This window comes from Anolis sagrei, chromosome 5 (assembly GCF_037176765.1).
Source record: "Anolis sagrei isolate rAnoSag1 chromosome 5, rAnoSag1.mat, whole genome shotgun sequence".
Taxonomy (NCBI): Eukaryota; Metazoa; Chordata; class Lepidosauria; order Squamata; family Dactyloidae; genus Anolis; species Anolis sagrei.
In genome coordinates, this window is record NC_090025.1 from 75898625 (window position 1) to 75914445 (window position 15821).

At 37.5% G+C, this 15821-nt stretch overlaps 1 protein-coding gene across 3 annotated transcripts in view; it reads right to left on the bottom strand.

Moving 5' to 3' along the window:
* Positions 1 to 441: 441 nt before the first annotated feature.
* Positions 442 to 15821, bottom strand: part of SLAIN2 (SLAIN motif family member 2) — a 46942-nt gene continuing 31562 nt past the window's right edge. For all 3 annotated transcript variants that reach the window (XM_060778490.2, XM_060778492.2, XM_060778491.2), the window contains 2 exons: positions 8771 to 9086; positions 442 to 3394 (listed from right to left, as the gene is read on the bottom strand). In XM_060778490.2, coding sequence (XP_060634473.2) covers positions 3328 to 3394; positions 8771 to 9086 — 383 coding nt within the window. In that variant the 3' untranslated portion in view covers positions 442 to 3327. The remainder of the gene's footprint in view (positions 3395 to 8770; positions 9087 to 15821) is intronic.

Here is a 15821-nt window from a genome sequence, read left to right on the forward strand (position 1 = left end):
TTTGTTGTAAAACATGATATTTTGGTGCTTAATTTGTAAAATCATAATGTAATCATAATGTAATTTGACGTTGAATAGACTTTTCCTTAATCCCTCCTTATTATCCATCATTTTTGCTTATCCAACATTCTGCCAGTCTGTTTATGTTGGATAAGTAAGACTCTACTGTATGTTAAAAGGGCAATATGGGTGATCAACACTCCCAGTTTCCACAGTTTATCTCTTGCATTAACTATCCACAGCTGGGGTCATCTCTGGTATTAGTGCTGAATTAAGTAAGCATCTTCTCAGTCATGTATCTCTTTTTCAAATTAGATAATCCATTTCCATATGTCTAAAGCAGAACCACATTTTAAAAAATGTACTCATACTCCCTAAGTCCGCTTTGAAAGAACAGAAGTGACCAAAACAATTTGGATTTACCCCAAGAAACTTCAAATATTCATTTTTACATAATATTTAATTTTATTTTTTAAAAAAGGAGTCAAAGAATGTTGCAGTAAGAATATTTATATCTTTGCTGTTTTTACACTTTTTTATTAACACTTACAAAAACATTCAAACACTGAGGAAAAATTAAATAACTTTGGAAGCAGAACTCCTTTCTCTTCTGCCTACATACATACAACAATTCTGAGCTGTTGGCACGAAAAATAATCCACATTCATAAAACCCTTACAACTAGTATCAAACATAAATTAAGTAAATCATAGGCACTAGTTTATCAAATTTGTTTCCACACTTTTTTCCCAATATATCGAAACCTCTAAACACAGAAAGTCCTAGGATGTCCTTGTAATCAAACTGGTAATGCACAGAGTCTCCCCTAGTAAACTGGCAGTTTTTCTTCTTTGAGGAATCCATATTCGCTGGATGTTTATTTTGATGTAGCAGCAGGATGTTTCCACAACTTAATACGTCTTCAAAATGATTAAATAGCTCAGCTTTATAAAAACAGTAGTACTTTACAAAATATGGTAATGCATTTGGTTAAAAAGGCAACAGCTGTATTTCTGAATGAAATAAAACCAAGTGAAGTATTTTCCCAATAAAAGCACAAATTAGAATGCCTTGAAGACTAACTTTGTTAAGAGCTAAGCTTTGAAAGCGAGGCAGGTAGATTCATGTCAAAATGTTGGGGAACCTCATGGTTTGTGCTCTAGAAAACGCGGCTGTCAATCCTGACCTTTGTTTTGCTATAGGTTAATTTTGGAAGACACGCCAGATATATTTTGATCTAACTGGACGTGAGAACTGGGGAAATGGTATGTAGGGACAATCAGAAGGGACACTGCTTCTCATACTGAACTTGTGATTCATACAGCGAAAAATTATTCCACTACGAAGTGGATTTATGTCTACTTCTAAAATCTGCTTATGCTGAATCAAAGATACTGCATGTGTATGATGGCAAATAATGAATTGTGTCATTATAAACTGGCATCCTAGAGATGATCACAGTTGGGTTATACGTGGATATAGGAAAGGCCCTGCTTTAATCAGGAAAAGGTTACCTATAGGTGGTAACCTGCAGACAACATCTGGTTCTTCTCTTTTCTTGTTCACTTTTCCAATTCAAGTAAAGATTGCATGGCTTTTAATTCACTAATCTACGAAGAGTAGCTAAGAATTTGAGGAGTGACGTTCTAAAACCTAGTCGCTTCCAAAGCACATTTTAAGAGGCAGGCACAAATGAAGTTAAAAGGCAACCTACCCTGTACTCCCACACAGGGCATGTGGGATTCTGCGGTCCTATCCTGACTAGCTTTTTGTTTCATTGTGTAATTTGCAAGTGCTACATACTCACAGCTAAATGCCATAAATGAGAGACTGCCCACTCCTCCCATATAACAAAAAGGCATATTATTCTCTAGCGATGGAGGGGCCTCCCTTTCTGTTACCTTCACACAACGTATTTTTCAGTCTTCCAATGCAATACAAAAACAACTAAAGAAGTAGGAGAGGGCTTGGGGCTATAATAGTAGCAGGTTTTTTTCCCCTGCTAGGTAGGATAAGCCTGCCGACAAAGGCAAAAACATCATTAAGTATTGGTTAGTATACAGCCACTAGAGGAACTAAATACCTTGTAAACGTATGTGGCAGGTTTCTTAAAAAGAAAACTTTTACCAACAATGTAAAAATACAGGTGTAAGGCAAAGTTACATCGTTAAAACATTGACATGGGCAATAACTTCAGCAGAAGTATTTACAAGTAAAAACAAATTATTATGAAGTTAATTGTTGGTTTGTTTTTTTGGAAAACAGAAGAAAGACTCCATCATACCATGAAACATTACCCACATGAATATATCATTTGGTATCAACAGTACAACTCATTTCCTTAAATCTCTAGGTTGCAAGTGCATAGTTGGCTTCGTGTTGTCTAGAGGTGTGTTCGCTAGAGCTCCAGGCGATAAGCACTGAGGTGTAATTTCTGAACGGAGGCAACCGCCTTCCTTTTGAAGGAAATGTGCTCTAAAAAAGGACATCTCAAAAAAGTGTATTGTGTTAAAAATGTGGCGGTGACAGCAAAGGCCATCTCTTCCTGAGCCAGGAACTGCTAGGTTTTTAGAAAGATTGTACAACTGATACTGAGCCCTTTTGGCAATCAAAATAGCATAACATAAAATCAGATATGTTTACATCAACATAAAAAAGATGAGGTTTATCCCGTTCAAATTTGGGATGTCTACTAAATCAAGACGGTTTGAAAAATAATGATGGTGTGGCCTCCCTGCCACTTTTTTGTGAGACTCCAGAAACAGCTGTTCTGTTTTATCTCAACAGCTCCTCCATTTAAATCTTCCACAATTGTTTTAAATAATCTCAAAAAGTACGCTAGTACTCTTCAATCCCATGTTTGCTTTGATTAACATGTTAACCTTTACCGATTATATCTCAAAATTGTTCATTTTTCTTTAAAATGAATCAAGTATTGTGCATGACATTTTAGAAAAAACTGCTTACTATCTGACATGCTGCTTTTTCAAAATGGATATTTCTTTGGCATTTTAAAGGTGTTTGCCCAGATGTTGGCTACTGTATCCATATGAGCAGTTCTAATAATATTTATAACAATTTAGGAAGCAGGGGGAAAAGCTCCAGAGGTGAAAAGTGATTCATGTAAAAGTGATTTGAGTGATCACCAAGTATCTGATGTTAATGTCATTAAAGTGCTGTTTTATAATCTCTGCCAGTTTGTGCTAATTAAGGACAGAGAGGTTTTGGGGATTATCAACCCCCCAAAGTCTTAGCTGATCAGTCTGCATATTGATCTGTCATTTAGCCTGGTGAAGGAGTACCTGCTGAGTAGTCCAGCTCTGCAGCTTAGTAGCAACCGTCCTTCCAACTCTCATCTTTCACATTGCTATAGGTTTTGGGAGCTGGCAATGATCTGAAATGAAACATAGCGACATGGAAGTCTTCAAACACAACTGAATATATAGGTATGAGTGTACCTTTAAAATCACAATAATTGCATTGAATACATTAGCCCCTATTATAACCCAACTACAGAAAAACATTATCACCATTCAATTTGCATAACATCCAGATTTAGCCCTTGTTAAAAAAAACTATTAAAATCAATGGGAGTCAAGCAGCTTTATTTTTAAGCAGGATTAAAACTGGATTAAGGTGTTTAAGTCATTAATAAACAATAGCAACATTTAAGTCATTTAAACATTTTAGATACATTTGTTGAAAACAGCTTAATTAAGAGTGGGTCTTGGGCCCCTTCCACACGGTTGAATAAAATCCCACATTTTCTGCTTTGAACTGGAATATATGGCAGTGTGAACTTAAGATGACCCAGTTCAAAGCAGAAGTCAAGACCCAGAAGCCTTAAAGAAGCCAAACACGTTGAGAAAGGTCCAAACACAAGTTTATTGGTTACAAAAAAGACTTGGAGACACTTACTTCAGTGTCTCAAGTAAGAACTAAGAGTCTATAGCAAAAGCAAGGTAAAAAACGCAACTTAAGTATAATCTGGATTATCCTGCTATATAACCCGGTATAACAAAAACATGTAGCAAACTGCTAGAAACGCACAAAGTCCAATAATAGTTCAAAAACACGTTGGGTAACGGCAAAAGCAGAGTCCAAAAACATTCCAAAGTCAAAGCACGATGTAAACACGATGAATTAGTCCAGGAAGCAAAAGCGATGTCCAAAACAGTCCGAGGTCAAAAGCAGTAGAGTAGAAGTTGTCGATCAAGGATTCACAAGGGAAAAACACAGGACCACAGAATCTGTAGTCCAAGGACCCAAGCTCAAGAATTGTGGCAGGAACAAAGATTCACACCCCAAAAGAGACACTTTGCCTTCTGCAAAGATCCATACAAACAAAACCCACTTTTATCCTAAAGTTCCTCATTAGAAGATGAGGTGCTCCCCAGCCTTTCATCATCCCTCTCAGCTGCCCCATTCCCTGCAGCTGAACCCGAGCGCCCATCCCTCCACCTCTGCCAGCGTCTGTCAAGACTTAGATCTTGCCAAGTGCTCCCCAGTTGCCATTCTTCTGTAAACCCCTCAAAGTCATTGCTGGAGGTGGGTTGGTTACAGATATCCCTAATCTCCTGTACACGGGTCCAATCAAGCCCATCCTCCTCCCCCATGTCACTCCCAGTCCCATCACTCCCTTCAAAGCCCATGAAATCCTCATCCTCTATAGGAGCGTTAAGTATATCACGGATACGCTTCCTTTGAGTTTCCTCGTCAGACTCTTGTTCGCGAGTAGCCCGCTTGACTCCCCTGCTTTCCTCCCCATCCCCCATTTCACAGTCGGAGATGCCCTCAAAGGTTTCAGAATCACTCGGGGCCATGATTATCTCTCTAATCCGATTTCGCTCCTCATCCTCTTCAGACACCTGCGCAGCCCTTTTCTCCCTCCTACCAGTAGTAGCAACGTTACCATCACGCTGAACTACAACAACAGATGTTGTGGGATTTTCTGCCTTGATATTATGGGTTATATGGCTGTGTGGAAGGGCCCTTGGTCTTATGTAGATGATAGTTTCTATCAATATCACTTGGTCTTCTTGACACTCCCCACCTCCATTCATTCATTCTTTCATTCATTCACTCATCCATTCACTCATTGATTCTGAAAGTAATGCCTCCGCTCTTCTCTAAAATCTCTAAAAATCAATCGTAACAATGTAATGCACTTTCCCACAAAAGACACATGCTGCTGGCTCATCTGTGCTATGCAAGCTAAATGAACAAGAACTGCATAAAATCATGGGCTTTGCTTCTGGTGAATTGTACTTCACTGAAATGATGAAGTTTTTTTAAAAAAAATCACTTTGCTGGACCTTTAATCTATTAAGAATTAATCACGATAACGCAATGCTTTTTACTCCAAAGTCACTTGCAGTCAACCAAATAGAAAAGAAAACTTTAATTCAATCTTCTCCCTGTGACCTATCCATCATGCTGACAGAGACACCCAAAAAGGTAGGAAAGGTTAGAGGTTTAATGACAGATAGCCAATACTGTGCCAGACACTAGATGTTCCTAGAAGCAATTTGTGCCCTAAGAGGCAGAAGCATTTTAAAATGATCATTGGGGCAGATTATCTTTGAGATATTTCTCACTTTAATTATCATGTTAGTAACTTCACTAAAAGTAATGTCACATCTACAAAAATTGTACATTTTTTTGGTAGTCTTGAAAAAATGATGTGTCTTTTTCATAGATGATCAACAGATATCAGGTAACATTAAATATTGACTATGGCCTAGAGGGGCAAAGGGAGTGGATATTATTTTGGATACAAAGTCCACATTAAGGATTCCCATCCATAAATCCTACAAATAAACCTTCGTGTGAAAGTGCTTTGTTGTTGTTGCATAGCATTACATTATTTTAGACTTGGAATCATTCTCTCATGGTAAGGAGAGGTTGCCTTGGAACAACATTACAGATAGTGTTGCCCTTTGGTGAGCCATTATGCAGAGTAAACTCCCACACAGACTTTTCCCTGTACGCATATAGGCATGGTCAAATGTAAATATCTCAGAGGTGACATGGTGACAAAGCATTTTCCCTGGCAACTTCGTCATCTGATAAATCTCTTGCTCTGATGAGGCAACCATCCCGGAAAGCTATTTGTGCACTGCTGCTCCAAATCTCTGTCTGCTCTCTTCTATCCCACAATATCCAGGACATCTGTACACTTCAGTCCAAGCCAAAACACTTATTAGATTCCTATTTGTATAATTGGGGGAGGGAGATAAACTCTTGGTAGCTAGCTACTTATGGCATTTATACATTTCATCTGACATGACGATGCCACTCATGGTCTCAGGTATAAGATATTGACAATAGTCTGTTGTTATGTAGTTCTACTGTATTGTTAGAGCAATTGAGGCATATTAATAACTTCCCTGAATGGTGTGATCCAAAAAATAACTTGGTATTTGTCACATCTGTCACTCAAATGAAAATCCAAAACTATGAAGCCAATGAAGTAACTGCATTTATTCAGAGTGACTGCAATCTACATTGAACTTTTTGTTTAATTGTTAATTGTGCAATGCGCATTGATGGTGCTATATAAATAAACGATTATTATAGGGTTATTTGGTCCATTTTCCCATCAACAGCCCACCCCTCCACAGTGAAGAAAAGTGTATGTAAAACAGGGAGCAGCTTTCTTGTCTTTAGTTCAAGCAAATTTTAAATTTAGATAATTTTTAACAGGGAGTCTGAGGCAATTTATTACACTGGGCTATCAGGACGTGTCTTAAACAAAAAAAAAAGCCCGCCCACGTAGAAGCGACAAAAGGCAGCATTGTGTACTGCTTCTTTTTGCTATTCTAGTCAGTCATTGATGCTCTCCTTAAAGTACAGGGTGAAGCAGCATAGCTTCCTTTTTCCAAAACTTAATAAAACCCATTGTATGAATCAGAATTTTTTTTATAATGTAGGCGCATACCTAAAGTTTTGTTTTACGTAGTTTTGAAGATCAAATTAGGTAGGTGATGTCCCCCACTCTCCATTCTCCATACACTGAGTAAACCGATTTCTGGCGTTTGTCATGACTCTTGCCAGCACAACAGGCGTTGTGTTGGCAATTTCTTCCTGAATGTTGGTCTTCAAATCTTGTAGGATCCTTGGACGGTTCACATAAACATGGGATTTCAAAAAACCCCATAGAAAAAAATCACAAGGGGCCAAATCTGGAGAGTGGGCCGGTCACTCCAAATCTCAGTAGGCCTCAACGGCAAAAGCACACTCCTCACTGTTCCAATGCATGATGGCGACTGAACTGTGTCAGGTCAAAACTTTATACTCCCGCCTCTTGAATGAGACCACTAGCGCTCTGCTACGTCTTCAACAGACTGAATGGTGCGCATTTTTAAAAAGGAAGTTATGCTGCTTCACCCTGTATATTCATTCCATTTCCTCTCCCACCTAAGTTTTCTTCTCCCACTCTCCCCAATCAGTTTATTGTGTAAACACAAGGCAAGCTATGCACTACTTGGAGTAATATAACTATTTTATGCCACCTTCATATATGGACACATGGAGCTGTAGTGATGTTTCAGCTCCATAAGGACTAATTCAGGGGGCCTCAATATTATAAACAGGGAAGAAACAGGGCCATGAAACAAAACACTGCAGAATATGTAATTCCTGTGTTTATCTGCACCTGTAGCATAGAGGGGCTGGGAAAATAAAATAATACCAGGATTTTTTCTTTTGTTCCCAACTTTGATGTTAATAATGCACCAATAGGATTTATTTATTATGTTTCAAGAAGTGAACCCCATCTGCATACAAATCAATGAAACATAGACCTCTATCTCAATTTCAGACTGAAAGATTTGCCAGATTTGCAGAACATATCAAGTTCATCAGTTGCTAACATATTTGCACAAATAAAGCCTCACAGTTGTAATTGCAAACTTCTAACTAATACACAGATGGAGTAGAACAAGGATTCCAGAAAGTCAATTTACGTTGACAGGCCTTTTTATAGCCTGAGACATTTGGGGATTTCTGACTGAGAATATAAACTAAATTTGACCTCTGACCTGCCATGTCATAGTATTTTATGTTGCAAGCTGTCTTTGGAAGACCACTGCCTTGATAGATGACCAATATACATACATAGTAATAAATGCACCAATGGGATTTTATTTAAACACCTTAATTAGTGTAGAACTACTGTGAATTATATGACTGACATCAGCCAATCCCCCAACTACAGGTTGAGTATTCCTTATCTGGAATTCCAAAATCCCAAATAATCTAAATTCCAAAATTGTCAATAATTGCTGAGATCGTGACACTTTGTTCTCTGATGGTCCACACAAAACATTATTAAACATATTTTGTATAAAATTATCTTCTAGTTATGTGTGTAAGGTCATCAGTGAGTTTCATGTTTAGACTCCCATCTGCAAGATAACTCATTATGCATATTCAAGTTGTAAAAAAAATCCAAAATAAGGAACACTGCCAATCCCAAGCACTTCAGGGAAGGAATACCCAAAATGTATCAACAGGAATACTAAACTACACTTGCTTTAGAATTAACATAAACAATAATTCACAGTAAAATCCACCTGATATGATTTGCTCAATATAAATTCGTACTCTTAAACCTCCAGGTTTCCCCAATTATACCAGTATTCACTCTACCCTTGAGTTTGCAAATAGAAAAGAATACCATGCTAATGCTCATGGTACGCAAGCCGTTCTTTCCTGTAAAGGAACACTTCTGCAATAGGAAAGCTTTAAATCAAAGCCACAGACTCACCTACGAACAGGCTGTGCAAGTTTGCTGCGAGGCACTGGTATGCTCCCAGCGGAGGGGGCACTAGGTCTTGGCAAGCCACTCCTCATCCCTGTTGTCCCTGCAGGCCTTGTAAGCGTAGCACTGTTGACGTTGCTGGCTGGGCTTGGAGAGGCTGAATTGGGAGCTGCTAACTGCACCGGTGAAGAGTTGCTGTGTGGAAGCTGGCTGGCTTCTGGAACAGCAGAGCTAGGTCCATGGTTACTAAAGGCTTTAACAGGCTGCCTTAGAGCCAGCGGAGATGGTGCTGCTGGGGATCGGAATTTACTGGGAGAAGGAACTGGAAAACGAAAGCAGAACAGTCAGCTTCAACAGCAGAGGAACAAAATATTTATAATTCAAAAACAGCTAGGGGCATGTGCAAAATACTGCAGATTTACACAGGATACAAGATGTGCTGATGCACACCTATCTTTGGAGAGAAGCAATATCTTCTGAGAAAAAAGGTGCTTAATGTATTACTCGATTACAACATTTGACTTAAACTGATTAGCAATTTATTGTACAAAAATGTTTTTATCCTCAAATTAAATAGTTTTGTTGTGCTTTTTCTGGCTTCATCGTTCCAACAGGTTGCCTGGTTTCACTCCTGATTGTTCTACATTATGCTTTCATAATAAACCATGGCGAACATGTGCTCCTCTGCCCCATTTAGATAAGCTAATTACTGCATAGATCTATATCTGGACCTGGTTGATTTGTATAACAACCCTTATCGCAGGTAAGCTCAGTGCTCATTTTCAATCATTTGTTTCTAACATAGCTTAAAACTACAACTCAGTGTATCATGCCAGAAAATCTTGAGTGGTGTTTTCAATGGAAATTAAATAGTGTATTCCCTTGACCCAGACCTATAAAAACTTAATGTTCTACCATTTATTAAGATCTTATGTGAGACGATTGAACCAAATCTATTTCTTTGAACACTTCTTCTGACTGAAGTATTTCAGTCTTATAAACTATCAGATAAGATATGATTTGACTGGAAGAAACAAATATTAATGAACTGACACTTTTTACATTTCTTCGTATGATAAAGTAATGCCAAGACAGTTTAAAGTATAATATAGTAATTCTTTAATATGCACCTTAACTCAGTGGTTCCCAACCTGTGGGTCCCCATGTGTTTTGGCCTTCAACTCCCAGAAATCCTAACAGTTTGGGAGTTGTATGGTGAAACACCTGGGGATCCACAGGTTGAGAACCACTGCCTTAACTGGAAGTGACAATCAACTCTGAATTAAAAAATGGCTATACAATGGCTGCACGTTAGGAGACGGCAGAAGGTAGACTAGAGTCTACTGGTAGATCTCAGTTGTTTGGAGAACATTAATTTACAACTTACAACTATTTAACAAAGGTGTCAACAAAATTATTCCACTAAATTAGGCAGCTGAAATTATGAAAAGATGTGGTAATTAGGAATTGGCTCTTGTGGGAAGAAAATAATGAACTCAGTTCAGTTTTAGTATTAAAAACAAACCCTAGGTATCAGAATATATTTAGAAACACCACACTTTAAAAATTCTAAATCTCTTTAGAAATTAGGTCTTATTTGTGGATCTCTGAATTCTAGTGAGTCTACTGTAAGAATTATATACTGAAATACAATTAAAATCACTCAATGGAAGAAAATTATAAAAAGGATACAATACACCAGCTCTTTAAGATGCTCAAGACATTCTGATACAGTGAAAAGAGAATGGTTGGGCTCAATGTTTCACAGAAATGAGCGACACACTATGGACTCTTTTATTGGGAATTCCTGAAATATAATATAACTAAAAATATTTCAAGAAATTATGAACTGAATATTCAAGGTTTTTGACATTCCTTTTTTCATATTTTGGGGAAAAAAATGACAATGAGAAAACAGAATACAGTCACAAGACATCTCGTAGGTGGTAATTCTTGGAATATTTATAGAAATATTCCACAGTATGGGATAAAACATGCTGACAAGGAGGCAATGGATATATGGAGAAGCAAACCCATGTGAGCTGATTTTATAAAATGTCAATACCATGAAATAAAAGGGCTAAATAAAGGAAATATAAACTCTATAAGTTCATGCAAGCTCCTAAAACAGAGTAATTGGATTCCCTGGTCCTTTCCTTTCAAATGGTCCAAAATAGTGTAAGAACAAGGCTTCATAACAAAAATGACTTAGCACAATACTTCAGTTTTAACCATACCACACTGCCCACTTATTGCGCACAGCTGTGAATTTTTCCTTAACAAAAAGACTTTACAAGAGGAAGCATGTGATTGAACAAGGAATTCTTTGTTTAAGCTTCAAACCATGCCCAGCCTGATGTAATTATTAAGACTGCCCAGTTAATGCAAATCCAAACAGTAGCCTTTTGCTCAGAGAGTATCTCCAAAATATCAATAGCTTCCAGAGGGAACTTATGCATATTCACACATTCTCTTTGCAGCTCGAACAACATTCCAACAGATGGTGCCCCTTAATGGGAGCATTGTAGCCCTTTTTCCTGAAGGAAACATTATCTAAAGACGCCAAGTAAAGAAGTAACACATGTGCAAAAAATCTTGGGCACTGATAAAGCAACAGGCAAAATTTGTGTCTACATGTATGTAGGCATCAGGATGTATGGTAGACAGGAGATTAGAAAATCTTTTAGAGAAATGCAAAGTGAAGCAGAACAAGTAATCCAATTTCCATTTGACATAACAACAATATAAAGATGCTGGAATACTGCAAATTCTCTCTCAAAATATATCAATATGCACAGAGAATATGACAAAACCCAAGTAATAAGTTAACTCTCCATTAAAGAAACTAATTTCTATGGATTCAACAGATTCAAATAAAGATTATGGGACAATTGTAGGACCAAGAGTTTAGGGCAGTGGTCCTCAAAGTAAGGCCCGGGGGCCGGATATGGCCCTCCAAGGTCATTTACCCAGCCCTCGCTCAGGGTCAACCTAAGTCTGAAATGACTTGAAAGCACACAACAACAACAACAACAATCATATCTCATCAGCCAAAAGCAGGCCCACACTTCCCATTGAAATAGTAATAAGTATATTTGTTAACATTGTTCTTCATTTTAATTATTGTATTGTGTATAAGATATGTGCAGTGTGCATAGGAATTCATTCATGTTTTTTCCCCAAATTATAATCTGGCCCTCCAACAGTTTGAGGGACTGTGACCTGGCCCTCTGTTTAAAAAGTTTGTGGACCCCTGGTTTAGGGCAAAGCTGGACTCATTCAGTGACCAACTGGCTGCTTAATTCTCAAAGAGAGAGAACTATTTAAAATGATCACAAAGCTTAAATGTATAAAATAATACTGTGAACATAAGAGGAAAACAATGTAATACAAAGAAAATTACTTGACATACTGGGCTTCAAAAACTTGCATGAACATAAAACACTGCCATTTTTCTGACTAAGAATTTGGGTGACATTCCAGAAGATGCTACCCATAAGCTTCAGAAGAATATTTTCTTTATATGAACTATTACACTTTTTCACATAAATTTAAATTCAACAATTCATACTATGCAAAGAAATTAACACAGTTAAACAATGGGCACGAGGAACCCTCCTCATATATAATTTGACTAGAATGACCATGTTTTGCTTGAGATACATACTAATAAACCTAAATCACCAGTGTTAAATAGAGTGCAAACTAATAGGGTGTTTTCAAGGGATCTAAGAGATTCCTGCAAGAAGCCCAGGAAGTTTGCTGATAGTTCAGTAAAGCTGAAGACAGCTAACTACAACCAGGGCATCAAAAAAGTATGATTGCTCTTCCCCATCAAAGGTCACTGACTAAGTCAATATGCTGAAACTTTTGATGAAAAATACCTGGGGCTTTTGGCATTGTGAGATGAGTTCTCAAAAAAAGTCCTCAGGTTGCCTGAAACTGCCATTCAAGATGGATTCTGTGTCCCTGCAGGTGAGGAGTGCAGGCTGCGTTTGTAGAGCGCTCCTGCAGTTAGTTTTATTTCTATTTTATTGTTTTATTAGCCAAGTAGTTTACAAGTAGTTTATTGCCCCAGTCTCTTACCAGCCAGAGAAGGTGTTTACATTTCCCTTTGCTTTCCACTGGGAACTTTCGGTCTTACGACAGCAAGGCTAAAGGTCTGAGAAAACAAACTGTAAACAAACTGAAGACCTTTTACTACAATGGGTAACGCCAAAAGAAAGAATGGCTTCAACAGGAAAAAAGAGGTAAACGGAAGCCCCAGAGAAGAACTAATCTTCCAAATAATCAAGAAAACGATGAGACCTTCCCCAAACAACGCAAGATCACAGACCTAAATAAGGACCCTTCATGTAAGTCCCAACTTAATTCCTTTATGGACCGTTCTAGGGGTCACTTAGAGGGAATAAACTCCACCTTGGAGTCTGATGATGAGGGCCTGCGAGAGAATGGCTCTATTGAGCTCTCTATCTCTGCTGAAGAGAATGTAACAAAGGATAGAATATACCATTCAAGATGTGTTGGAAAAGTACTGCCTTTCTGTCTAAATGGTTTCACAGGAGATGTTTCGATTATTGACATCAAAGTTCTAAAACTTACTATTGCTTTAATAATTTGAAATGAAAGATTTTCATTGTTGTTTGAACTGTTTTAATGATTTTCTTTTACAATTTTTGCAGACAAAATAAAGTAAGGGATTAAGAAAAATGGGAAAACGTGAAAGGAAGAAAATCTAAAAAATCTAGAGCAATGTTTCCCCACCTTTTTTTGACTAGGGACCACTTTGACCAGGGAACACTTGCCAAAATTAGTACCCAATGGGTTACGAATCAGTTTTTGGTCAACTTTAGATTCTTTTTGGTTATTTGTGGTGCTGATTCAGAAAATTGCATTGGATACCACATCAGCTCTATTTTCTGATACAAACATATGCCAGCCAGTAGTCATCATCTGCTTGTCCACAGAAAACCATATTTAATAAGCCTTGGTATTATAAGAGGGTTTCACGAGACCAGTCACTCTCGTTGCAACTGTGTAGTAATTGTGAGGCCACGGACCATATTTTGGTTTTTGCAGACCACTGGTAGTCCACGGACCACACATTGGGAACCACTGATCTAAAGGAATAACTCTCAAGAAATTCTGTAACATTTTAATCCAATTATTTGCAGAAGATAACAGCTACTGAAATTTGAGAAACATTATTAGTGAGCCAAGAGTCTTGCACATTTTAATTTCATTTTTCTAAAACAAAATATACCATTGAACCTTGGCATGATGTCCTGCTAATGATCGGAAAAATATCTAAGCTACCTTCAGCCATACTTTCATGATGGAATTGTCATGTTGTGAAAAGTAAATAAAATATCCTCATGAAATTAAAGGTCTCGTCAAGAACGAGTCGCTTTTTAATTCCCCCTGCCTGTGGAATTCGCTCTCCAGCAAATTAGATCGGCGTCCACCCTCCTTTCTTTCAGAAGAAAACTGAAGACGTGGGTGTAGAACCAGGCTTTTGGCTAATGGATATAACAGCACCTGAATAGTGAATTGGACCAGATGGTTGTTATAATGGAAATGCCCTTATGATTGGATAACTAATGTTGTTTTAATGTATTATATTGTATGATTTTATTTTGCTTTTATAATTGTAATTATTGCGGCATCAAATCGTTGCCATTGTTAGCTGCTCTGAGTCCCCCTGCGGGGGTGAGAAGAGTGTGATAGAAATGCTGTAAATAAATAATAAATAATAGGTTCTATAGGAATAGAAGCCCTATAACTACTTTAGCTGACTTAAATCTTCTATAACCGAACCCATTTAACCAACAAACACGAGGAATGCATGTTTAATAATTTCTACTTGTAATGCTGACAATTTGATTGTGTTATTGTTCACATTGTATGTAGACAATGCCCTTTCACAATAACATCAGGAACACAGACCAAAGCTTTACTCAGAGTTTTGGAGAACACTGAAAATAAAATAAACTCTGCAAGAATTTACATGGATAAATATAGATGACATTTTTTCAGATATTTGTGTTTGATGTGTAGCAAAATTCTCCGTATTCATAATTTGTAAAATACCAGCTGCAGGTTTATTACATGGCTACATACACAATTGGGCCAGTGACCATCTGGTAAAATCTTTTTAATGCTTATTCTATGCCTTCTAATAAAAGAGATAGCCTCTCTCCTATCAAATATTTCTTCATGCAAAAAAAAAAATGCAACATGTAGCTATGAATGATAGATATTACACTCTGGAACCTAGATTTTTAATTCTGAAAATATGCAGCTTCTTTGCCTCATAGCTCTGCCTTTGAAGTTTAAAGATTATGAGATAACATGGCAGGTAAGTACACACCTGTGTGAAAAAGAAGAAAACCTTATTGTAGGAAAAGAATGAGACTATTCCTGAAGCATGTATGTGCAGATAATGTCATATTTTATTTAAGCCTGTACTAGTACTCTGGAAAGATGTTACAGTGATAATGCATACCGCAATACTCAATGCTAAATGAGGTATTTTGAAGAAAGCTTTGTTCTTGCAAGTAAGTCTCTAAGAGAAAGAAATATAATTACATGGTGACTTATCTATTATAAATGAGTCCAAGAGATTTTATATGAATTTTATTCAACAATCCTCCTAAATTAATAGTTTTATTCTCAAGGTAGGGGGTATATTTGTTTCTAGTAAATGTGTGAGTGCTCTAGTTGTCCTAAAACTGAGCAGACTGAATGGAAATGCTAAGTAAGAAAAAAACAAGGAAATATTTTTCTTGAAATTGATGGGTATTAAGAAGACTTAGAACTGTACCAAATATGTATACTTATGTATAATTAGAAAGAACTTCCTGACTGGAAAGCCGTTCAGCAGTGGAACTCTCTGCCCCAGATTGTGGTGGAGGCTCCTTCTTTGGAAGCTTTTAAACAGAGGCTGGATGGCCATCTGTCAGGGGTGCTTTGAATGCAATATTGATGCTTCTAGGTAGGGGGTTGGACTGGATGGCCTATGAGGTCTCTTCCAACTCTATGATTCTAATTGGTTACA